At 34.9% G+C, this 24383-nt stretch overlaps 3 protein-coding genes and 1 long non-coding RNA gene across 11 annotated transcripts; 3 read left to right on the forward strand and 1 right to left on the reverse strand.

The window, feature by feature from the left end:
• Positions 1 to 9: 9 nt before the first annotated feature.
• Positions 10 to 7868, reverse strand: LOC114872115 (ABC transporter G family member 20-like). Its single transcript, XM_029178932.2, has 12 exons — positions 7412 to 7868; positions 3357 to 3567; positions 2971 to 3241; positions 2461 to 2883; positions 2295 to 2381; positions 2109 to 2221; positions 1623 to 2008; positions 1416 to 1531; positions 1271 to 1341; positions 1124 to 1212; positions 877 to 1053; positions 10 to 802 (listed from the first exon to the last, which is right to left on the reverse strand). The coding sequence occupies exons 2-12, from the start codon at positions 3563 to 3565 to the stop codon at positions 501 to 503; spliced, it is 2244 nt and encodes a 747-aa protein (XP_029034765.2). The 5' UTR covers positions 3566 to 3567; positions 7412 to 7868; the 3' UTR covers positions 10 to 500.
• Positions 7869 to 8007: 139 nt separating this feature from the next.
• Positions 8008 to 9762, forward strand: LOC114872129. Its single transcript, XR_003788715.2, has 3 exons — positions 8008 to 8997; positions 9069 to 9189; positions 9305 to 9762. It is a non-coding gene; the product is annotated as an uncharacterized LOC114872129 (long non-coding RNA).
• A 1088-nt stretch (positions 9763 to 10850) lies between these two features.
• Positions 10851 to 15498, forward strand: LOC114872124. 2 transcript variants are annotated; one of them, XM_029178949.2, is made up of 9 exons: positions 10851 to 11483; positions 11681 to 11713; positions 11780 to 12105; positions 12192 to 13517; positions 13943 to 14241; positions 14317 to 14430; positions 14506 to 14662; positions 14739 to 14885; positions 15250 to 15498. In XM_029178949.2, exons 4-9 carry the CDS (start codon positions 13466 to 13468, stop codon positions 15297 to 15299), a joined length of 819 nt encoding a protein of 272 aa, XP_029034782.2. In that variant the 5' UTR covers positions 10851 to 11483; positions 11681 to 11713; positions 11780 to 12105; positions 12192 to 13465; the 3' UTR covers positions 15300 to 15498. The 2 variants fall into 2 exon arrangements, with proteins under 2 accessions (XP_029034782.2, XP_029034783.2); XM_029178950.2 differs by lacking the exon at positions 15250 to 15498 and having other exon boundaries at positions 10852 to 11483; positions 14739 to 15158.
• Positions 15499 to 15603: 105 nt separating this feature from the next.
• On the forward strand, positions 15604 to 24272 carry LOC114872114 (protein kinase 4). 7 transcript variants are annotated; one of them, XM_029178924.2, is made up of 16 exons: positions 15604 to 15705; positions 17076 to 17155; positions 17231 to 17524; positions 17596 to 17737; positions 17817 to 17936; positions 18020 to 18285; positions 18369 to 18481; positions 18560 to 19264; positions 20294 to 20479; positions 20585 to 20922; positions 20992 to 21285; positions 21364 to 21631; positions 21941 to 22003; positions 22076 to 22332; positions 22428 to 22575; positions 22662 to 24272. In XM_029178924.2, exons 3-16 carry the CDS (start codon positions 17295 to 17297, stop codon positions 22667 to 22669), a joined length of 3138 nt encoding a protein of 1045 aa, XP_029034757.2. In that variant the 5' UTR covers positions 15604 to 15705; positions 17076 to 17155; positions 17231 to 17294; the 3' UTR covers positions 22670 to 24272. The 7 variants fall into 7 exon arrangements, with proteins under 7 accessions (XP_029034757.2, XP_029034764.2, XP_029034761.2 ...); XM_029178928.2 differs by having other exon boundaries at positions 15702 to 15778; XM_029178929.2 differs by lacking the exon at positions 15604 to 15705 and adding an exon at positions 15964 to 16103.
• The last annotated feature ends 111 nt before the right edge of the window (positions 24273 to 24383 follow it).

The raw sequence follows: 24383 nt of genomic DNA on the forward strand, positions 1-24383 counted from the left end.
TTTTTATAGTTTGGTTTATAAATTGCTATTTATTAAAGTATCTTGTCCCTATTTGTCCTTTCTTCCATTTACATGTACAAACAGCAAACTAGTAATTGTTCACTAATTATTTAGTACATACATTCCTATATACATAATATTTATTATAAGCTCATAAAAAAAAGAACACTATAACTCTACTTATAGTACAATATTAATTAAAAAATTATTATAATGAATAAAGATTGCATAGCTATAGGTTTAATTTATCATCTACTTATGTCTGCACTGTACAAATAATACCATCACGATCCCGTGACACCACGGTAGTTGATGTAATAAATACAATTGTATTGAGCAAAAACGTACATTGCATCATCTATGATGCAGTTTCATTCACTCGTACTCCAAAATACAGTAAATTAGTCGAATAGTTTCGACATTATACAGTCTGTTTAATAGAATAATTTTCTCAAATAATAGCTAATCATGCAGTTCAATCTAAAACTCGGGAAGAGTTTTTATCCCTTTTTAAATTTAAGCAGCAGTAACGAGAGAGTCATGAAGATGCATATCCAGATGAATGTGGAAATGAAACCATTGTAGACGGTGGAATTCGAAATTGACCATCCCCTAGCTAGCATAGCTCTCATTGACTCTGTGCTCTTCGTAAGAGGGAGGACGAAGCTAATGCATTTTAATACAGTATGCATTCCTTCGATGGGCCAAATTATTCCACACAGCATCACGATGGGTAGGAAAGAACCCATTGCCATGTAAGTGGCACTCCTTTCGTTGTCGCAGGCACAAGCAATAACGAATCCTAAAAAATTCATGTTACAGGATAATCTTTTTAAAGGATCAAATAATGATTATTTTTATGAACAACGTCCTTACCGAAACACATTCCACACAGCCCAGTTAGAACAGTCAACGTGGTGATCCAACCAATGTTACCCTCACATGTAATGTTGAACACCACAAACGCACATATTAGAACCATCACTGTTTGCCCTACCATTACTACGAATTGAGTTATAACTTGAGCGAAAAGGATTTCTGGTCCAGTAAGACCTGTCGATGGAAAATCAATATGTATATTGGTATTCTGATGAAATGTTCCTACTTGATAATTATTAATTACCAGAGACTAAACTCCTTTCGAGGAGACCCTCGTTTCTTTCTAACAACATGGCACCAGAAGTTAGAGCGACCGATAAGAAGAAAAGGATCCTGTAATACACATTGTTATTACACAAATTAAATTTACCATTCGCGTTCAAATGCTCACGTTAAAATGATTCCAGGTGCGGCGAAATCTGTGAAATTGGGCTCCAGAGGACCGTAGATCGGCTCTTCGAACTGTACATTGAAAAACATGTTATTACAAATTGTCACTAATAATTACAGTTCTTCTGTACAATCGCTCGACTTACTTCCACCGGTATATTCGCGTATTTTTTACTGTAATTACAAGCTACCGTCACTTCTCGAACAAAGTTCTGATACGATATATAAAAATCCCTCTGAAGAAGTTGGCCGATTTGCTGGTCTGAAGAAAGATGCCAAGAAATATAATATTTTGTAAAAGAATCAAGAATTGATATAATTGATGAAAGACATTTATGTTTTGATAAACTCACTGGACATATCCATGACTATCTCCATGGTCGAGTACGTGACATCCCATTCAGCCACATCCTTGCCTTCCTCGAATCTCGCCTGAAGAGAATCAGAGTAATTGGATGGAAAAGTTATGGCACCCCAAGCATTGCCGTTTGCAACAGCTTCTCTAGCTTCCATTTCATTCCTATACGATATAAGGTCTATCGACCGATCCTCTAGATGTTTTAAGAACCGACAGCTTAACAGAGACCAATTACATCCCTCTGTTGGTATACAAGGGTCCATACTGTTGTTCAGCTCGTGGTTCACTATTGCTATATTTAAGCCCTCTGGGTCTTTTCCGATAGAAATACAGAATAGAATGATCTGGACGACCGGAAGACCGATGATGAATAACATTATTCTGAAAAGAATGAGCATCAGACATGTAGCTTCTTTTCAGTTAAGTTTGGTATTACTTTCATTTTTTAACTTTATGTTACGTTAATTTAATTTTTACCTACCCTACGTTTCGCCACATCCACAGGAAATTCTTCCATACGAGTGCCTTCATATGCTGAGGATCGATCATCTGCATTTTCGAGGGACCTTTCTCTTCCGGCGGTAGCTCTGGTACCTGTTCATCAAAATGCTTGCACACAAATTCACCCAATGAGGAATACATTGAAAAAAGAAAAATGAAGAATTACATTTCCATCGTCGACGGCAACGCTTCTTCTTCGACTAGAAAGACTGACGTTATCACCAAATTCACCGCTCATCTCGTCATCTGCATCCTGAGTAACAATCAATCATACTTACAACACAATTTCATCATTTTTCAAGGGTATCATTGTTATAAAAGAAATATCGTACAACTTCTGGAGGGACGCCAGTGACGCTGCTAAGGATGCTGCTTCTCCTTCGAAGACCCATGTTCTGTCGTTTGCTGAGCTTCAAGAACACAGCCTCTAGACTATCCACGTTCAGCATTTCCATTAATCTTGCCGGTGACTCTTCGGCCAACAATTTACCGCTCCTCATCAGACCGATGATACCAGCCTGCCTCGTCTCCTCTATATAGTGAGTAGTGATGATGATGGTCTTATTCCCGTCTTTCGTCACCTGGACCAGGTGATCCCAGATGCTTTGACGTAGAACAGGATCCACGCCCACGGTGGGTTCGTCTAAGATTAACAATTCTGGATCGGCCACAAGAGCTACCGCAAAGGACACCCTTCTCTGTTGACCACCGGATAAGTTCTTCACCAAACGATTTTCTGATGGCAGCTGCAAGAACTGTTTCAAAAGGTTTGTATGTACAAATATTCTTGATCATCTTTAAAAAGAAAGTTAGGAACTTAATAAGAGTTTAGTATCGTCTACCTTGATAAGAAATTCTAATTTTCCATCCACTTGTTGTGTCGTCATTCCGGCACACCAGCCGAAATAAATGAAGGTCTCTCTTATAGAAAATTCTCCGTACAACGCAATCTCTTGCGGCATGTAACCAACCCGTGGACCCGGTACACCGGATCCTTTCGATCCTGGTCGACCACCCAGGACCCAGATCTCCCCGGAGTTCAAACGTCTTCGACCCACGATGCAAGACAGCAACGTAGTCTTTCCACAACCACTTGCTCCGAGCAGGCCATATCTTGTAGGAAATATTAATTTAATGTTGAAGGCTTTGAGATACCATCAATGAAATAAGCTTAGGGTTATAGAATAGAACATTAATAATTGGATAAAATATTTTAAACAGAACTTACATAGTGCCTTTCGGCACCGTCATGTTCAGCCCATCTAGAATGACATTGGGGTTGCTCTTTGGGCCATATTTTTTAAAAGCTCTCCTCACGTATATCGCTTGTTTTCGTTTGGTATCCAAAGTCGAAACCTGTGTTTGGAACTGTGCTCTTCTTGTTTTTAGTTCCAAGGATGCTGCCGGTACAACCGGCGGGCTACTGGTAGTTTCCATGTCTAAAAAAGGGAAAAAGAAATTCATATTCCCGTGAAAGTGATTCATAATCAATGAATCTTGTTGTGCATTGTATTTGAATAACATCAGTCTGCTTGAGAACGTCAAATTTTTTTTGCAAAATTAACAATCATGTTTTTGTTACCGATGGTGGAGAAAAAAAGAGATCTTCATACGCAACATTCATGAACATACTTGCTAATTATTTTACTACTTTTTGCTTATCCACGTCTGTGCATTAAAGAATTTACATCTCTGTAGAAACGATTAATGACTGATCTCTGTGTAAGACTGATCTCGGGTTAAAAAACAAGAGATCTTTTTTACTGCATCGATGATCGTTAAGATGTTGGGAATAATAGCACGGTTTTATTAAGCTGGACATTTAAAGTCATCGACAGAGATTTTAGATACTTCCTAGTTGAAACGACAGGTGAGCAAGAGGCAATGACTTGGTAAAAGTACTCGCACCGTAGCTATTTCTTGATTTACGTCGCATATTTAAAGGAACTTTCATAGTTGAATCATCGTGATTTGTTCAACAAAAGCTTTGTTGCTTAGAAAAATTTTAGGAATATCCTTCTGGAAATTCAGTTCTTCTGAATATCTTACATAACAGCAATTTAAAAAAAAGGCAGAAATTATCATAAATCCACTCTTCTAAAAATTCAACCAAAAAAACAGATGACGTCAATTTTTCCAAAACTATTACATAGAATCTCATAAATCTGATAGATCATTTTGCCAAAATTATACATAAACCTACTCTTTAAAGAATCGGGTGACCCCAAATTATTTCAAAGAACCCGGAGCGAACGAAAGGACTTGTTTATACGTAATCGATGGCGTCGCGTGCGATTCGTCAGTGATGTAACGTTGTAACAAACTCTCACCTATCTCCGGCTGCTGCAGGCCAACCGAACGAGGTGGTTTCGAACACGTGCAATCGGCTTTCGTTTTGATCAGAGCGTTCAATTTACCCGCGACTATCCGGAGCTCTTTGGCGCTTCAAAAACCGACCCTTTCGATCTTTTTCCATATCCTTCGCTTTCGTTTTTTCAAATAAAAATCGTCTGACCTTGTTGCGCAATTTCGGCCGAGAAATCGGACACGCGAGACGTGCCAGTCGGGTCGAATGGACCCTTCAGGGACACATAATCTCTTTTCAAAAGAACGATTGAATTTGGGTCACTATTGCATCTACTGTTTTTTCAAAAGTGAACTTTCCTGAATAATTAGTGTTAGGAGATTCTATTATTATTTTCTTTTTTAATAATGTGTGATGACTGTCAGTCGCGAGAAGTAATGTCGACACAATGGATGTGTAACTTATTACAACTGACCTCGTTTAAGTCATCGAAATTAAACAAACGCGTTTTGCAATCACGGTCTATATACATATTTACTAAACAGACAAAACAGAAACTTGATTCGCATAATTTTTAAGCAGCTGTTGTTTTTATTTTGGATGAAAGGGATATTTTCGTTTTTTTGGTCAAAGAGAAACGTTGCGGTCATGTAACGAAAGGTGAATTTATAGAGAGTGAGTAATGCGTTTTCTTGTGCAATCGAACGTATTTTTCTATGGATTAAATATTCATAAATTTCGAAATATGGGTTTGTCCTTGTTACGTAACAATTTGGATAAATTGATCGTTCATTAAGTTTTGAAATCGAATGTGTCCCTACGAAAGATTTGAAACATTCGACGAATAGATTAACATATTTAAATCTTCGTTAAATTTTTCTTTCCCTGTCGCTTGGATATTTTAAAAGCTATTCAATTTCACTGCAATTTATCATAAATAATTCCATGTGCTACACAGATTTATAACTTAAGCTTGTATCAGCCTCGTTTTAAACTTATGCAATACTCGATCTGATTAAATGCAAATAGCCACGATCTGAATACGTTTCGTGCAAACTTTTTACGAATCAAGTTAACGTGCATCTTAAGCATACGCTTCTTACCATTATTACAGAAACTAGCATGTAACATTTTATACACGTAACGAGAACAAAACCGTTTTGAGTAATCATTATGAGACGTTGAATAACAAAATAGTTGAAAAAAACATGTTGGTTTCTGCCTAGAAAATGATAAGACAAAATATTAACTGGTAAAAATAGATCGATCGAGAAATGATTAACAAATGTCCTCGATTTCCTCTGACATTGGAGGCCGAGGTGTACAAGTTCATTGAAAAAGTCACGATTCATCTGTAAACGCGCGAAAGTCCTAAGGAATGGAAAGTGATTAGACGTAATCTTAGATAGACTCATCTTTCGCAATCGGTCGGCTCTCGTAAAGAAACAAAAGACATCGGGAGAAATCCTTGTGAAACCGAGTGAAATGTGTTATCGGGTTTCGAAGGTTCAGTCTCGTGAGATTTTTAAATGATCCAGAATGAAAGTAGAATAATACAAAAGAAAAGAGAATTTAGTTTCCCCGGCTTATCTTCTTTATATTAACAAAGATAGCACCAACCCGAACGAATTCAATCCTCTGTTTTCAAAACGATTTCAACACTGTCCATTTCAAGTTTTCGTAAGCCTCGGATCCGGATATCCTTGAATTAAACACCAACGCAAAGAAATCATTCTCCGACATTACTTGTAGCGTTTGCAAAATATTTTTTATCCACCGCGACGACGAGGATTTTTCAAAGAAGGAAAAACGACTGGATCGTCTTGATCGATTTGCATTTTCGAATGAACATCGCGTAAACACGTGGAATACTCTTATTTTCATCTACACACGCGAGATATATCCTTGATCGGTAATTATCTTGATCTCGTTGACGAGATTGTTTCTAATTAAATTATAAAATAACAGTAGGAAGTTTCGGTGGATGAATCTTCTAACGTTCTTGAAATTCTTCGCGGAGGATCGATGTATGAATGATAATGATCGTAAAACTCCATGATGTCGAGGAAATCAGGTCACGATCATCGTTTCTGATTCTTGTTTCTGCATACAAGATCTCAAACAATGATATTCTTCCGTGGAATTTTTCTTCAGCGAATGATTTATTAATCGTGAATGGATTCTTTGGAAATTCTCGTTGATTTGCTTAAGTTTGTTTACGGAAATGAAATGTTATTTAATTCAAGACTAATTAGTGAAACTGTTGATTATAGATATTTCTTGATGAGGAAAGAATCTTTCAAACTTAAGTGAATAGCTAATGAAGTATGATAATCAATTTTATCGCGTTCTTGGCTAAGTAAATTTGATTACTTTCAAATGACCATCGGAGGTAATAGTTGTTCGAATCATAATTAATCATCTGAAAATTATCGTCTTTGTGAATTAAGTATTTTTGTTAATTATTTCTTCTATACATCGATCAATGAGAAAGAAATTACGTAATGATCTAGTCTCAAATACCTGTAACTTCATTTTGATACTTTCGACATTAAAAACAAGAATTTCGACATGCTTTGAATTTAAACATTAAAAAATGTTCATTTTAGTTTTGTTTTTATGAAACAATCTCGTACGTTGCGTGAATATAAACAATTATTGCAATGATTCTCCGTTTCTCACGCGTAAGAAAGTTTTACGGCAATATTTCGTTATTTTTACATCGTCCTTAATGTTGGATGTAATCGAAAGAAAAACAAAAACATATGGCGATTATGAAACGATCTCTAATAATTATCCACAAGTATAAAACTATCTTCTTCTCATAATACTTGATCTCCAAACAAAAGAATCCCCCTTCGATTGAAATTTTCCTCCAGGAAACTCAAACCACCCCCATCGTCATAACAATTAATTCACTTAATGATCGTCCAAACACCTTCGTTTTCATCTTCCAGACTCGTCTCACATTCACTAACCTGCACCCTGTTCCAACGACGACGATCCTCTCGCGATCAGCTTCCTTTGTTAACAACAAAGAATCCACCAGTTTGCTCGATAACTGTAAATCAGTTACATCGCACGGTTCGATCGTTCACCGATGTTATTCTCATATCCATAGTTGTCAGACAAATTTCACCACCGTCTTCGTCTTAATTATTGAATCAACCGGTTAAATACCAATTAGAGCACGTAATGATTGTCCACCCTTTGCAGATCTCCCTCGAGGATCCTCCCGAAAGCTGCGTCTTTTATCACCGACCACGAGACTTCTTCGAAGACGCTTCTCCCAGATGTCGAAGGAGGATCCTGTGGAAGTAAAGGACGCGGACGAGACACGGGAATCGCGAAACGGTGACCAGGAAACGAGCGTCGCGACGACAGAAGTCTGGTCGCGATTCCACTGTGAACTGACTCGGTCGGCTGCAGGATGGAGAATCAAACGCTTGTGCAATCTGTCGAAGCCGACTCGAGAACGGGCAGAGACCAGTTTGCTAGTGGGGGCAAAACTGGCTGGGCTATTATAGATACATATAGTCAATAACGCGAGTGCGTGGATGCGATATTTCTGCAAAAATTCATTCTTTTTGCGAGCAATTATATCTAAGATATGTATGAAAAACTAATGCACTGTTAAAAATGAAATCAATTACAGGATAGTTAAGAAATTGGATGTAAAGGAGTACATAGAATAGGGGGTGGTATAAATATGTAAAATTCAAATTAATTTCCATAGATAGGTGGTAATTATATATTGGAACAAATTGTATATTAGTATGATGGAATGCCATTGATCCAACTTCCACCATCTTCATTCTTTTGTTAAAGGTTGAAATGGTTCTCGAGAACCTTTCCTGCGTGCGTCCTTAGTCGAGTTCTCAAGCTTGATCCTTGCCAGGATTATTACAGCAGTTTTTTAGTTTTGTGTTCCTCTTTTGCGTCAGTTGCATGGGATTCCCCGAGGAAACCTTTAATGACCCGCCATCGGTGGAGATTCTTGAAACCGGCCAGAGTAAAGCTGATTGCTTTCTCTTTGATCAAGCTGAGGTTTACGAGACTCGATAAGCATGACTCTGCAGAAACACAGGATTTCGGGGAATGATTCGATATTTTTCTCCTTTTCAGAGACCGATTCCACGGTGAATGGGTCCTCCTCGATGACTGTATGCAGTTAATGTTGCGGATAAGATTCAGCGAATGTGTTGTTTCTAAAAGGATTATTAATTATGTATAATTCGTGAATATTTAGCATGATAGCGCGTATTGATTTTGTAAATCGTACGAGTGGAGTTCTCTTCCCACGCATTGAAATCACCGAGGCGAATTCGAGCATTCGCTTCTCCGTAAACAGAATACGATACAATTTCAAAACGAAATACCAGTTAGGAAGTACGAACGTATTGTATACTCGGGTGAAATTGAAATAGAAATCGTATCAATGATTTGCCAACATTTGTTACTAAACTATGTTTCTTATCTTTTATAGATTTTCATACACTCCGTGGTTGATGGAGGCATTTTTTTACAGCTGGCCTTTTTAATAATTAATGTGTTAATAGAAAAGGTAATACTATTTTTAAAAACTGTAACATTTTTAGGAATATATTACAACGATTTAATTATTTATTGTCTTAGGAAACTGGTGTACCTTGCACTTGCGTCATGCGCTTAATAACATCTAATTACTGTAAATGGGTTTATGAAGTTGCAAAGATTATACGTAACAATTATTCAAATTAAATACGAGGAAATAAAGGTAACAATTAAATTTCATAATTCCTAGAGCACACGTGTGTTATCTGGTTTTTCTTCATTCATTTTAATTTTAAATTAATATATAAAGCCTAACTTTCTTCTTCTCTGTTTTATAGATCACGTATCAAGTGGAATTGGAATGAAAACATTTATTTCGTCAAATAAATGGACTATCCGTGTATATTTAGATGTTGGTGAAGATGCAATTCATACTTGTTATTGATGCTTCATTTCAATATTCTAATGACAAACGACGACAAAACCTTGCAGTTATAGATGAACATCGAGCCACTGAATATCGGCGTTACTTTGTACCTGAGTCGAGAAAGCCATACGTATTAACGAGATGCATAAACACGGTTATTTCGAAGAATCGCTCACTAATGTCGCCTCTGCAATAATAGTTCTGGAAAGTAAGATATCATCAGATCGTCTGATCGATTCGTTAAAAATTTACATTCGAATAAGCGATTAATATTTGCGTTACAACATACCTTTTTATTGAGGCAATATAGATAAATCAATATCTGAGATTTTAAGGTTTTGTGTACCATAACCATTTCCAATTAATGAATTGTTTATAATTCACAAACCACAAAAAATTATTGATATAAAACATAAAATAATGGCCAATGAATTATTCCGTTATTTTGCTTCTATTTTCATTACATTTCTTACTGCTTGGTTCTTCGAGCACGTTTCTTATTTATTTGGGTTGCTTTAAAAAGATAGTGACCAGCATCGTCTGGTACTTCGAAACAGAAATAAACGCGCAGGATAAAAAGAATTCGAAGAACTTTAGCCTTCACCTCGCGGGGTCGAAATTGTAGTAAATTTGCAAGAGGGAAAGATGACATTTTTTTTGATCCACTTCGCTAAAAATTACATCTCATGAATGATGAATCGGATGCACAATAAATGTAAATAGTCGTCATTGTCCCTGTTAGCAAATCGAAGAAAGAAACGAATTATCAATCTCAGAATTGGAAATATCTTGAGTTGGAATCTATGTAACGTCTCTCCATTAATCGATAAAAATATTAATGCTCGTTCAAAGTTCACGGAGTAATCGATCATCCTGTTAAAAGATTTTCCACTATTTTTATTACATCTTATGTAAAAGGAGCAAAAACGTGTAGCAGCGTCACTGAAAACAGCAAAAGAAGTGCCATAATCGCGAAGCACCAAAGATATTTTTCTCTTGAAACATTCTGTCGATCCATTTGAATGGATCTTTTTCGTTAAAAAACAAGAATTTTTTTAGCGAGCACTTTTTCGCTAAAGGAATAAACACATCAGTTAGATTTACTGATAAGTTTTACTGATAAGCAGTGGAGGACCAGTGAACCATGTGGTAAGAGAATATGTTAACTGTACCATGAATCACTGCTCGACCACTTCCGGTTCACAACACGTTCCTGGATACTCATGAACTTTACCTCTGACGCCAATTCCGAAGAAGGAAATATCTGCTTTATGCGGTTTGCGAGGAAATGGTTCAATTGTAAGGCTTTTATTTCAATGATGCATCCCTGAAAAGGGACACACGTTTATACATACATATAAGTAAATTTGTAAGGTATTATAAATGATTCTTGAATGTCTTAATCATCCTGTTTATCACTGATCAGGTATTTCTTTTGTTACAGAACACCAAATTAACGTTGTTGATGCGCTTAGGATTATCCTGAAACCGGATTTAGGGTACGATACCATCTTTTGCCTTTTAGTTGGCTTCATATTTGCAACACATTCTGTGCAAACATTCGCGATTAGAAAGCTTACGGTTCTATGTTTCGTAAATGAAAAAACCAGGAATTGTGTTAATTAACGATAATATACCCTGAATTAAATTTACGATATTTGTACGCTTAAGCAGATTTTTGTTAGCACGTTTAGCTAATTTGCAAAATGAAGGAAATTAATAATTCAGATACTTTAAGGTAGATTTGTCATAAAGTAACTCGTTTTTGTTCCTTGAAGAAGCCTCTCACGCATATTTTTACTTTTTCTCTGCCGATAATAACGCGAACTTTGTATTCCATTTATATTCCAACGTGCTAAACATACAATTTATGAGCATAAACGCGTTTATGCGCGTCCTTTGATGGTGACACTGAAAAATCGTGATCGGTCTCGGGTCGAAGGAGAAAGAACGGAAAGTTTTCATATGTAAATTGCTCTTCTATCCTTGAATCGTAAACGAAGGGCAACAAGAATCGTTGTCCTATGCCGGAGCGTGTAGCAGATTTTTCTCAAGAAAGCATGGATTTCTAATGGAACGAGATTATTCACGTAAGTAGAAAAAACTGCAATATTTGAGAAAAATTGAAAGTTTGCTGGCAAAAGTATATTTTGTTTTTTTAAAAATGATCATTTCACGTGAAAATACAATCTTTAAACTCGAGTAATGATATAAATAGAGATCTTATCGGAATTCTAATTAGAATATCCTGTGAATCATTCAATGACTAAACCATTTGATATTTCAGGTACTGAGAAAATCAAATAAACCAGGAAAAAAGGTAAAAATATATATACACTATATAGTCTATCGATTAAAATACTATTACTATGTTATTAAATAATAGTTAAGTGAGGAAAGGAAAAAAGAAAGAGCACACGATTGTGTAACGACTGTATCGAACGGAATGTAACACTTTCAAAATCGCTATCTTTACCTGATTACATCAACTCATTGAATAACACCGTCTTTCGGAAGAAATTAGGTTCTTCCTGCCTGGACTGGAATCTTTCACCGTGAAACGTATTAATTCGCAACTTGAACATGAAACCTGCTCGATAATGAAGCGTCTGAATTTTTTATAATCAATTGAAACGATAGCAGTGGACATCAATTACGTTCAGGAAGCTATATAATTCTTTGCGATCCACGTTGGCTTCTTTCAACCATTCTGTAATCACTTTTTACTTTCTTTATGATAATTATTAACCGAAGAAAAACCGTGCCTATTTCTTATCTTTCTTTTCTTCTTTTTTTAGATTTAAAAGAGTCAAGTGACTCTGAGCCATCGATGCTGCCTACAACGGATATTAAGCAGTTCATGTTTTGCAGAGTGATTAGATTGTGATTAATATAAAAATCGAACGACATCGATACACGTAATTACAAACTAATTCTACGCATTATTCGATTGACGTCATTTGAAGGATGTGAGAGGACCTTGATCAGTGCGCAAAGTCGCGCACTATTTGCGGATGACGTTGTATTGTTTAAACATTGTTGAACGAACGACTATTGTTCACTTGATAAAATTCAATTCTGATGGCTGAATTATTCAAGTGGACATATTTAAGAGAAATCACGGAGGAATGGAAGTTTGTATGTTTTTAATCGTTGAGGAAATTGTAAAGTTCAAAGGCTCTGCCTAAAATATACCATTTTTCAATACGTTCGTCTCGAAGAGAAGACGATGTCCTGGCGTCGTGTTAATGCATTATTCACGACTCTTCAATCACTGTCAAATCGAATGTCATTCATGGGCCTTTTTTGCTTTGTAATGCGTCGTTTCGATGACGTTTTATACTACTTTTTACATCACCTTAACGAATACCCTTCGAATTTTCAATCAATCTTGTAGCCGCATGCTTTTGAAAATTCTGTTCAAAAATCTTGTTTCCATTTTAGATACAATTGAAATCAATTGAGTGTTTTAAATGAAATGAAAAGGACCGCGTCAGAAAAACAAAGTAGCCTTTAGTTACTTTGTTATTAAAAATATCTTGGTCTTGACGATTTCCTCGGCTATTGACACTGAACAAACCAGCCAGACATTACAGGATACACGTTACTTCATAGTATTTACATTCTGACGTGCCAATGTTTGCGAGCAAAGAAAGGGACGTGTTACGGAATAGCTGGCATCATTTAAAAACCTCGTTCGTTTTTGTCTGAACATTTTATTATGCATAATTTTATGTTACACTTGCTGCACGAGGAAGAATTTTTAAAGTAATTATATATACTTCGCGGGTAAATTAAAAATGAGAAACAATTCCATCTGTTGGAACGCGCACAAAGCTGCTCCTGGTAGCCAGAAATCATGAAAGTAGAGGAGGTATCTGGTTAAACCATGCGATAAGGACGGTTATCAAGGAATTTTATCAGCATAAAATGTTTTAAAAATTTTAATAGTTTCTATTTTTTTAAGTATATTGATTTGTAGTATCCATATGTGTGTATATTTGATCCTGAAAGATGGCGCTTATAGAATTTCTTAAATTGCTGAACCTTTCTTTTTGAACCCGGTTGTCCAATGGCAAGTATAGTACATTTAATTGTAAACTACGTTTCATATTTTTTTACAGGTATGAATATTGTGGAATGCCCTTAACAATAGTTTTGTTCTAAACTATATACTATAAAAGTTTGAAGTATATAGTGTATATAAGAACGCTGTGTGATGTAGTGTAATTTATTGTAATTCGTGAATCGGCTTTGTTTTTGCACATTTTGGGTTATTGTTGTGTAGTACTCAATTACTAAAGAATACATTAAACAGCAGCACGTGTACAGCCTTGTTTTTTAAATTGTACATATTTTATTATATATTTAATTAACATAAGTATTATACTGAATAAGCATTTCTCAAATATAGTGAAGTACTTATACAGAAAGTTAAGTTGATATTGTGCTAAACTTTGTGTGAAGAATTCATTACTTGTGAAGAATTTTATTTAATGAAATAGTAGGAAATCTAGCCTTATGGTCTTGTTAAATATGAATGATTTAGATGGGGAAGATTCTTTAACCAAGTTGAACACTCAGCTGAATAGATCTATGGTACTAATGGATACAACAGAGAATGAAGTACCCCAACCAAAAAGTAATAGATCTATAAAAATTAATACGAAGATTAATCCAGCTAAATCTCCCAAAGTTTCTTCAGCATCCAGGAAAAGTATCTTGAAAAAGACTGAAAGGAAAAGTTCTATTGAAATGGTACAAAATGTAGAAAGTAACACATTAAATGGTTCTGATCATAGTAGAATGTCAATGGACACAACAGAAACACCTCCAAGACCACATAATGTAAATAAAATTAATTTTTTTAATTGTTTGCTATTATTATATGTAATGTTATTTCATTAATTAATTTTATTTCAGATCGATGAGCTAGTCAAGGAAGAAGATTTAATTGTGGAAAGTACAGATTCTACATTTACCTTGGATGACATATCTGACAGTGAGGACATGTGGATAATGGATATTCCTCGAACAGTGAGTTATATATGTTTAGGTATTTAAACTTTTAGTAAAATGATACAATAAGTATAAGTGTTATATAACTTTTAGATAGATCCAAGGGAATTGAAAAATCAAACATTGGTATTTGGAGAGAAATCAAAATTCAAAATTAGAGAAGAGCGATATTGTGCAGTGAATAATGATGTTAAACACAGTATAACTTGTGTATTTAATACTGACAAAGTAAAATCACGATACAAAACTGGTAATAATTTTTTTTTTTTTGGGTTAAAATATGTGCTCTATAATTCTAACAGATACCTTTATATTTTTGTATGCAGTTAATATAAAACCAGCAGGTGCAATTACCATTAGAAGGAAACTTTCAAGTGTTTCAAAAGTTAAACCAATGCAGATAGAAAACTGTAGTGTACCATTTCCTAAGAATTTGAAAACGCGACATCCATTGTTTGGTGTCAGTTTTGAAGGTAAAGTTACAAAAGGTGTAATAAAATAACTTAACTACAAGAAACCCAATAATGGAAAAGAATATTATATATTATATATTGCTTGCAAATTAAATACAATTAGGATATTTCATGCTGTACTATTTATAAACATCTACAATTATTTTTATTTTTTATAAGAGATTAAATTAATAGTTAAACTAACTAAAGACATAGCAATTTTACTGTGATAACAAACATAAACTACAGGAATAGATTTATATTTTATGGAATAAAATACAGTGCTCAATTTTAGATGAATATTAATAATTCATAAAAGATTTGGGGTCAATATAAGCTTAAATTGTACAAATTTTACATGTGATTGATTTAAATAATTTTAAAGGTAGAACATCTATGCTCGATGAGAACGTACCTTATTGTATTCAACGTTAGGAATATTCGTCGTCAATTATTGGTACCCCTGTAAGATCAGTCACCTACTGTTTCCGAGTGCGCGCTAAATACAAAATAGGAGAAATCGTGAATACAAAAATTTGTAATATAACCTTTTATCACTGTAAAAATTTGTTTTAAATGCTTGACTTATATGGTATTAAAATACGGATTCATCGGATTAAATAAAAAAGATTGAAAGTATAAATTCTAATACGCATAATAATGCAATCAAAGTTTTAGTAGATGTGCGTTTCAGAATCCTTTACCTATGGGCCTTTCTTTAAATACCAGTGTATGTAACATCCGTTTCTGCGCAATCGCGGTGCGCATGCGACCAGGTCTTGAAGACTGTACAAAAATTTCCCAGTAGAGAAAAGAGATTTGTTAGTGGAAAAGTTGAAACGTAAGTAAACAAGAACCAAGAGGTTTGGATCGACGAATGTGCTAATTTAACTTTAGACTCGACGAGAACGGTAGTACGTGACTTTTGAATACCAAGAACTATCGAATAGTTGCTCTGTTGAAACGAAGTTAAGGTTAAACGAGCCAGGTATACCCTGTAACCAGTTCAGGGTATTTAGCAACCCCTCTGACGACAAATCATTCAATCCTTTGTGACGTTCGCGGCGAACCATACTATGTTAATCGCGCTGCTGCAACTTGTTTTTATATAAACTGAATATTTGAAAAAAAAAAAAAAAAAAACGGAAAAGAACTTGTGTATTGGTCGAGGTTGTACTTGTTTTGCATTCGTGTTAGGATTTCGGTTTCAGAAAGTAGGTGTAAAGAGATACAAGATCGGTGAGAGTCTTTTTCTTTCACGCGCAAGATCAAGACAACGTCCATTGGCTAAAAAGGGATGAAACGAATGATGGCATCGTTGTTCTATCTATCTTCCTTGTGTCTCCATTTCTTTCTCTCTCGCTCTGCTTCTTGGGTATCTGTCTCCTTCTCTCTTTATCATTCCCCCCCTCCCTCTTTCCCTTCGCCACTCCTTTCGTTACTTCCATTTCTCATTCTCTCGCTTGCCGCTAGCCTTTTCCCCCCTTCAAAATCGTATCGCGAATCGTCGAGACCATCGTTCTTGCGTATGTGAATAGTTTCATTCGAAGCTTCAGAGAATTTACGTGTCATTCCCCACCACGCAATTTTTCACGGATTTTCACGTAGGTTTCTGCTATGGCGTAGTACCTCTCACTCGCTCTCTGACGTTTCTTCGCTTCTCTCGACGCCACCAACAGCTGTTTCGTCCGATCGTCGCCCTCTCGTATAGTTCGTGTCTCGTCGTACGAGCGAGAGAGAGAGAGAGAGAAAGTGAGTGGGAGAGTACAGACAGTGGCCCTACCGCAAGTTTTTCGTCGTCGAACTAAGCCTCGCATATAAACTTGTCATTTTTTACGTCCACCGTAGGGCGTACAATATCATTTTAATTGCTCGAAGTTCGGAGCGTCCTTTGTTCGTTTACCGTTCGTCTGACAGCTCCTGTCAAACGGATCTTCCTTTCCAACTGTTCGTCAAATCTGTCAGCCAAACAGTCACCGTTTCGTATTCTATTTTCTGCAAGAAACAGTCTGCCCTAATTTCTTTTTTTTTTTCGCACGCGCTATTTCGAAAATAACTCTTTTAACTGTTAAAATGTCAAATATTCCGCGACATACGTTATCTGTAATTGACATGGAAATACTTTAAAACAGCCGCTACCATCCGACCGACACGTCTGACTCATAACATTCTTACTGTACAACAGTTTAACGTCCAGTAAATTTGTTTCAGATTGTGCAAGGATATTAGTGTGTAAGAAGTTACAAGTACAGTCAATTACATAGTATCAAGGCATTGCAAAAACTTTGCACGTAAGTATGTTTCATTTGTGTTAAGATTTTACTCTACTTTTAATACATACCTTTCATATATTCGTTTGTGTACAGGACTATAAATAGAAAAATCTTGGTAACTTACTGTATTGTGTGATATAAAAGATAAAAAACAAAAATGTCAGTATTGAATCAAAGCGGAGAGGATGCAGTGGAGTGTCCTTTGTGTATGGAACCATTGGATGTGAATGATTTGAATTTTTTTCCATGCACTTGTGGCTATCAAATATGTCAGTTTTGTTGGCACAGAATTCGTACCGATGAAAATGGTTTATGCCCTGCTTGTCGGAAGGCCTACTCTGAAAATCCTGCCGATTTCAAACCTCTAAGTGAGGAGGATTTCGCCAGGTACGTAATGTCTGTCGTATACAATAACCATAAGTAAAATGGTTACATGGACCACGCGTGTTCTTTGTTAGGTTAAAAGCAGAAAAGAGATTAAAAGATCAGCAGCGTAAGCAGAGGGTTACCGAAAACCGTAAACATCTAGCAAATGTGAGAGTAGTACAAAAAAATCTAGTATTTGTAGTAGGATTACCATTGCGACTTGCGGATGCTGATGTGAGTTTAAATAGAAATAAATTAAGTGAAACATCACACGTTAGCAGTATATAATACCTTCGTATTAACTGTTGGTTAGGTATTAAAGCGGCATGAATATTTTGGAAAATTTGGCAAAATTCACAAAGTTGTAATAAATCAAAGCACTTCCTATGCAGGGTCTCAAGGTCCTAGTGCTTCGGCTTATGTTACCTACCAAGTGAGTACACCTTTTCATTGAAAGAATCATACACATTATTATGTTGATACATAATTTATTTCTTGAAATTTGTCAAATATTAGCGTCCGGAAGATGCATTACGTGCTATAGCGGCTGTGAATAATGTTGTCATGGATGGGCGAACAATTAAAACCTCATTAGGAACAACAAAGTACTGTTCACATTTTATGCGTAATCAGCCTTGTCCAAAACCAGATTGTATGTATTTACATGATCTTGGGGACCAGGAGGCATCGTTTACAAAGGAAGAGATGCATCAAGGCAAACATCAAGAGTACGAGCGTAAACTTGTGCAATCGTTACATGCCTCGCATGCATCTGCGCAACGGTAATTTTCTGTTTATATTTTAAACTAACATATTGTGTTTATATCGAAAGAGTATACGACTTGATCATTCCCATATCGTATAGGAAACCAACACCATCACCAGCCGTAACAGGTAGTAGTATTGTTCGAGAAAATGGAACTTCAAATTCTCAAGCCAAAGAAGCTTGGCCGTCGTTGCAAACTGGACAGACAAATAGTAAGTTTTTATCTCATAAAGGTTTGACTTTGGAAACAATATGATACGCATAATTGCTTAATTACTTCATATTTACAGGTACACAAACAAATTGTAAAGAATTATCACCACCGTCGCAAACAACATCACAACTAAATAATGTAACAAACGGAAGTGGTACAATAAATCAACAAAATCACGTACCGTCAACTGGTACGACGCAACAGCAGACAAACAATAACAAAGGTGAAAATATGAATTTACGGAGGGGCAAAAGTAATAGTGAAAGTAAAGCACAGGCCGCGCGAAATAAACATAAAAATTGTCAAAATAAAGAAAAACATAGTACACGGACAACTTCTCGATCTGAATCAAGCTCTATTGGTACACAAAATAATGTGCAATCGCAAATGAATGGACAAAAAGATATTAGAAATTATTCTTCCGAAACAAATAGTGACGTATTGCAAAAGTTGGGTAATAAGTGTAAATCAGAACAACAGCAGTCACCGCCGCAACAACAGCAACAACAGTCGTCGCAACCGCAACAGCAATCCCAGCCGCAACAAAATAATAAAGGATCCAAATTAGTTCAACAGCAGCAGCAGCAGCAGTCTCAAGACCTTAAAGTAAATGGGATAGTGCAAAATGGAGAACGTCGACATTCGGATAGTGAGACAGATCAACAACGTGAAGGTAGTACACCGGCTAGTACAATTTCAAGCTCAGAAGATTCAAATGTGAATAACCAAATGGAACATTTAGCAGAATCAAGTGAGGAGAACAGTGGTGCTGCTATTTTGGGTGAGTTTCTAATATTCGTGATCATTTCTATATGTATTGATTTCCTGCTTCTAAAATAAATATTCAGAATGGTTGAATTCCATATAACATAAATGAACAAATGTGCAAATAAAATGAGAACAAAGAGAGAAACATTTCTATTACACTTTCTATTATTAAGATTATGTGTTCAAATTTAGAAATAGTAGAACTATTATTGAAATGAATTTTTGTTTAAGTTTGGAAATTTTAAAGATAAAGCCCAAACTTGTTTTTTCTTTTTTTTTTTTTATGATGCTAATTTTGAGTTGTACTTTGAAATATATTTTTGTTACATCAGTATGTGAACGTTTCTTATTTATATTTTTTTTTATATTTCTGAAATTCAACAAAACTATACTCATATTTAAAATAGCATATAAGAGAGTTTATGATTATTAACTTTAATGGAAACATGATAAGAAAGGCTGTTTATAGTAGTTGCCATATTTAAACCATTAGTACTATAAAATGTCATGCAGAGTACTTGTAATTAATCAAAAATCATTCTACATGTGTGCCTACTTCTTATAACACTGTATGTTATATATACTTTAAATATATGAAACAATAATTTTCAAACAATGTGTAATATATTGATAACATGCAAGTGTCTTATGGCTATGTCTTATAACTGTAGAATAGAACATAAATAGTTATAGATATATGCCAAAATAAAGAGAATTCTTTGGAAAAAAATATAGTAACTGTTTTTTGTGTTTTTGTACACACTTGACTTTATCCCACTTGTAAGTTACATTATTTGTGCATATATCAAGTGTCTGGAAAATATATATATATTTTTCTTTGTTTCTGGTTAATTGATTATATTTTTATAGCCTGTGTATCTATATTTGTACAGGAAATTTTCCAGGCACATTTATACATTTTGAGATTCATTAATGGTGGCAGAGAGGAAATAGTCTTCGAAGCTGTTTATTCTGGCATTTTATCCTACAAAATGATTTGATCGCGTCTCGTAGTGTAGAGATTTGTGCGTATCGTCTTTAGGTTCCTCTCCAGCTAGCACAAATTCATCACAAGGTGCCAATCAACAGCCACCACCTGGACTGCATAATGGGTCTCAAATGCAACTCAATCATCGGTCGATCTTTCAAACGGATAATAATAGCTTCTTCAGTTCAAACAATTTCCAGAAAATCTCTACTACCATAGTACCACCTACTTCCTTAACAGGCATGTACATACAGTTCTTTATAATACTGCAATTTCTACAAATGAATATATTTAACAATTTATAAAACGTTGTAAAATTAACTTTTTTTTTTTTATAATATGCAGCAAATCCAAATTTGAAGTGGACAAGCACGGGGTTAACTTCAATTCCAGACTCATTGCCATCGGTTCAGTCAAGCGAAGATTGGCAAGCAGCTTTTGGTTTCCAACCCGAATCTTCACGAACAAATCACGTTGTACAAAAGTCCAGTCCTTCAAGTTCACCAGGAGTGACATTCAATTCTGACGGTTTTGTGGATGAAGAAGTTTACGCTAATTTACAGTATACTACATTATCAGAATCCTCTGCTACTTTTACATCAAGTTTGCTTGTTAACTCACCAGCATCAAAATTTATGGCAGACTTTCAACAAAATTCATTACAACAAAGGCTTGCCTTACAAGTAAGCAATTTATATAATCAGTTAGATAAAATTAATTGTGATTAATAATAATAATTATAACTTCTTAAGGCACAACAAAATCAAGAGAACTGTGATTATATAAAGCAAAATGGTCATGCTACCCTGGAGGAAGTTAGAAATCACAAAGAATCTGGGTCGGATATAAAAGCTGACGATGACTTAGGTTTCGATCCTTTCCACGAAACACAGAAAGCACTGGCTGAACTTATGGAAAACGAAATGCAACTTCAACAACAAAGGTTATTTCAACAACAGCAGCAACAACAAAGAGAACGGGAAGAGCAAAATAGGGTACAGCATCAACAGAATATTGCAAACCTTGGTCAACAACATTTTCCACCAGTAATTGACATTTTATTCTAGAATAATATATAAAATTCTTAATTATTAATTGCTTTTCATTTGAATATGATTATTCAGGTTGCCCATATAGCACATTTACAACAACAGGCTCAGCAACTGCAAAACCTCCAAGTTCTTCAACAATCGCATCCCCTGCTGTCTCGTCTTCCACAAAATTTATTACAAAGTGGTACGCAAAGTCCTGCTCAGAGTACTGTGACTGCTGCAAATTTGGGACAACGTAGTCGCCTTCCGCCACCAGGTTTCCCTGGTTCTACACCAAATCACATGAATTCTTTTGGTCTTGGTATACCGCGACCAGCTCCCACGAACAATGCTCTTTCGGGTTAGTATCTTCGCAATTTTATCAACAATTAACGATAATTGTAAACGTAGCTTACAAACGTATGTTTACTGCGTTAATACAAAACATTTTGTAATTATTAAAAAAAAAAAACGTATACAATTATGTTTTTTGTTTTAAAAATGTTTTATTAAACAATGAAACAATAAAGGTACAATTTTTCTTTAAATTGGGAATAATAAGTTGTGGCGAGCAATTGTGTTATCCAAGTTTAAAAGTGAATTCTTGTGACTTTACAAAAAATTAATAGAATATTATACATGAGTTATTCGTCTAGTGTGCTGTTTACAGGAGCACAGCCACCACAGCAAAATGCCTATCTTCCAAATGGAAATCCTCTGTTGAATACGCAAGGTAATTTTCAGTGAAAATAGTGATAATATTTTATAGTTCTTAACATTGTGCATTTATTCATTTTTAATACAGGTATTAGTAAATGCGCGGGCGATGCAGTTTATACGCTTAAGGATTGGTGTGATATTAATAATCAACAACAACAACAACAATTTCATCATCAAGCATTGCATCAAAAAGGAGGATGGAACAATTTTGGACCTATTGCAGACTGGACTTCGATTGATCCAGCTATTGTTAGTTCTAGGCCTCTTCCATTCCAGACTACTAGTACATGGCAATTTCCACATGTTCATCCTACACATACTGTATCACACAATGCGCAACAGGTACTGAAAGTCCCTCTCTTAGATCAAAATTTTTTAGTCAAATTCGTGATCAAACTTATTCAACGAATGCTACGTTTATCTTCTATTTTATACAGGAACAGAATGGACCGACTCAACATTGGGCAATGCAACCACCTCCAGGTTTTGCTGCGCCAGCGACTACAGGACAATTGAGTAATCAACAACCAAGCACAACTGCACAGCCGCACACCAAACTTATCTCTGCAGGATCGGAAATTGAAAGTAAGTTCATCACCCTATAGATAAAAGTTAATCTTTTTTTTTTTTTTGAACATATTAACCACATATATTGAACGCCCACATTACAGATCTATAAATAAATATGAATACGTGAAGTGTACAAGTGGCATCCATATGAGACAAGATGAAAGTCAACAATGATATAAAACCCGACAGTCTGTTACGTACGTTTTCCTGACCCGTGTCTATACCATTCAATTTATTTTATTCTGATACTTTATTCTATTCTCACTGGATGAGTATTTGTCATTGAATATGTATTGAAAGATATACAGTTTAATGGAAAGGAATATAATTTAATGAATACTTTCGAAATATATGCGACGAATATACTCCTATATACGTTCTCGATAATATTCTTATATATAATCTATAGTAAAATTCGAACTATTTACAAGTCTGGCAATGTTACTACGATTGAGTTTGCGTAGGTTGAAAGATAAAAAGGTATTAAATTGAAGGTGACGACTTTGATTTAATAATTAACACGTTAAATAAGATACTTATGATGATAATTATAACAAATTTTTGTGTATATATTATCCAAATTCAAGTAAACATATGCAAGCGAACAAGAGAAATGCTTTATTTATGTAAATAACATTTTCAGAAAAACATATATCACGAGTAAAAAAGTGCATAAAAATTCATCGACATTTTTTTTTTTTTTTATATTAATAAATTCTTACTTTTAAATTTAAAATAGGGGGTTGAGTTCTAAGAAGACGAAAATTATTAACATATCTATTTCTTTAAAATATGGTCTCATATTACACTTATACTTTTAAGTATTCACATCCTGACAACATTAGAGGACATTTTTTTTAACAGATCATCTAATTGTCTACTCCTGGACAAAAGATTTCTGTTATATATGTATGATAAACATGTATTATTATTGTGAAAATGCGCGGATGGCGACATACTAATAAAAAAAAATCTTTTTCCTCCAAATTAAACCATAATTATCATCTTAAAATTCATGCTCATTCAAAATTTTCCGACTTTTTAATCTTTAAACGGATTGGATTCGGAACACACTTTATTACATAAATATTTTACAGACATTCATGGTCATTTTAATTTTAAACCATAAGAAAACTTATCAATCATTTTTTAAAGTAATATGCAGTTTGAAAAACAGTTTAGAATTTATAGGGAAAGAAAGCAGTACAGTGGCGCTTTAAAATGTTGAAGTATAAGAGCAGAATCTTATACTTTAATTATTTATTTATTTATTAATTAGATCGATATCCTTGTGCGAGACAAACGTATGATTTATAGCTTATACTTCGTCGCATTTATAATTAAAACAGTGACTAATGGTATCATGAAGTCACAACTTATAAAAATTGATATACCAATCAGACATACATAGGATTCAGGAAACTACGAGCAACTGTCGAGATGATAAACATAAATAGTGTATCGGAATCTCGAACATATACAAAATAAATACCGATGTGTAACAAACTATGTCTGAATGATAGTACTATAATACGAAGCGTTATCGTCGAATGATTAACATTTTGTAGCAGATTGTTAAACGTATCTGCTATTTGAACGCGGCTGAACAACCATGATACATACACAAGAGAATGATTGAGATAATGAAGATATAATTATAATAAATTTAATTGAGTTAAGGTAACCGAGAAATATACGACATGCGCAAGAAATGAACGAAGAAACACGTTTTAATTCACTAGATCCTTTCGTTTCCCCCAGTTTAATTAAATTTCGCTCTGAAATAAAAATATTTCCATGAATATCAATTTGAAAATAACTAC

The sequence above is a fragment of the Osmia bicornis genome, chromosome 9, assembly GCF_907164935.1.
Source record: "Osmia bicornis bicornis chromosome 9, iOsmBic2.1, whole genome shotgun sequence".
NCBI classification, from domain to species: Eukaryota; Metazoa; Arthropoda; class Insecta; order Hymenoptera; family Megachilidae; genus Osmia; species Osmia bicornis.

Excerpts from the sequence above, each read along its gene's own strand:
- LOC114872124 (XM_029178949.2), top strand. The coding sequence starts at position 13,466 with ATGGCAAGTATAGTACATTTAATTGTAAACTACGTTTCATATTTTTTT. Across the intron at positions 14,663-14,738 it reads AAAATCACGATACAAAACTG|TTAATATAAAACCAGCAGGT; the intron begins GTAATAATTTTT and ends TTTTGTATGCAG. Across the intron at positions 14,886-15,249 it reads GTTTGGTGTCAGTTTTGAAG|GTAGAACATCTATGCTCGAT; the intron begins GTAAAGTTACAA and ends ATAATTTTAAAG.
- LOC114872114 (XM_029178924.2), top strand. The coding sequence starts at position 17,295 with ATGTCAGTATTGAATCAAAGCGGAGAGGATGCAGTGGAGTGTCCTTTG. Across the intron at positions 20,480-20,584 it reads ACCACCTACTTCCTTAACAG|CAAATCCAAATTTGAAGTGG; the intron begins GCATGTACATAC and ends TATAATATGCAG. Across the intron at positions 22,004-22,075 it reads TCCTCTGTTGAATACGCAAG|GTATTAGTAAATGCGCGGGC; the intron begins GTAATTTTCAGT and ends TTTTTAATACAG.
- LOC114872115 (XM_029178932.2), bottom strand. The coding sequence starts at position 3,565 with ATGGAAACTACCAGTAGCCCGCCGGTTGTACCGGCAGCATCCTTGGAA. Across the intron at positions 1,213-1,270 it reads GCACCTGGAATCATTTTAAC|GATCCTTTTCTTCTTATCGG; the intron begins GTGAGCATTTGA and ends TGTGTATTACAG. Across the intron at positions 1,054-1,123 it reads CGAAAGGAGTTTAGTCTCTG|GTCTTACTGGACCAGAAATC; the intron begins GTAATTAATAAT and ends TTCCATCGACAG.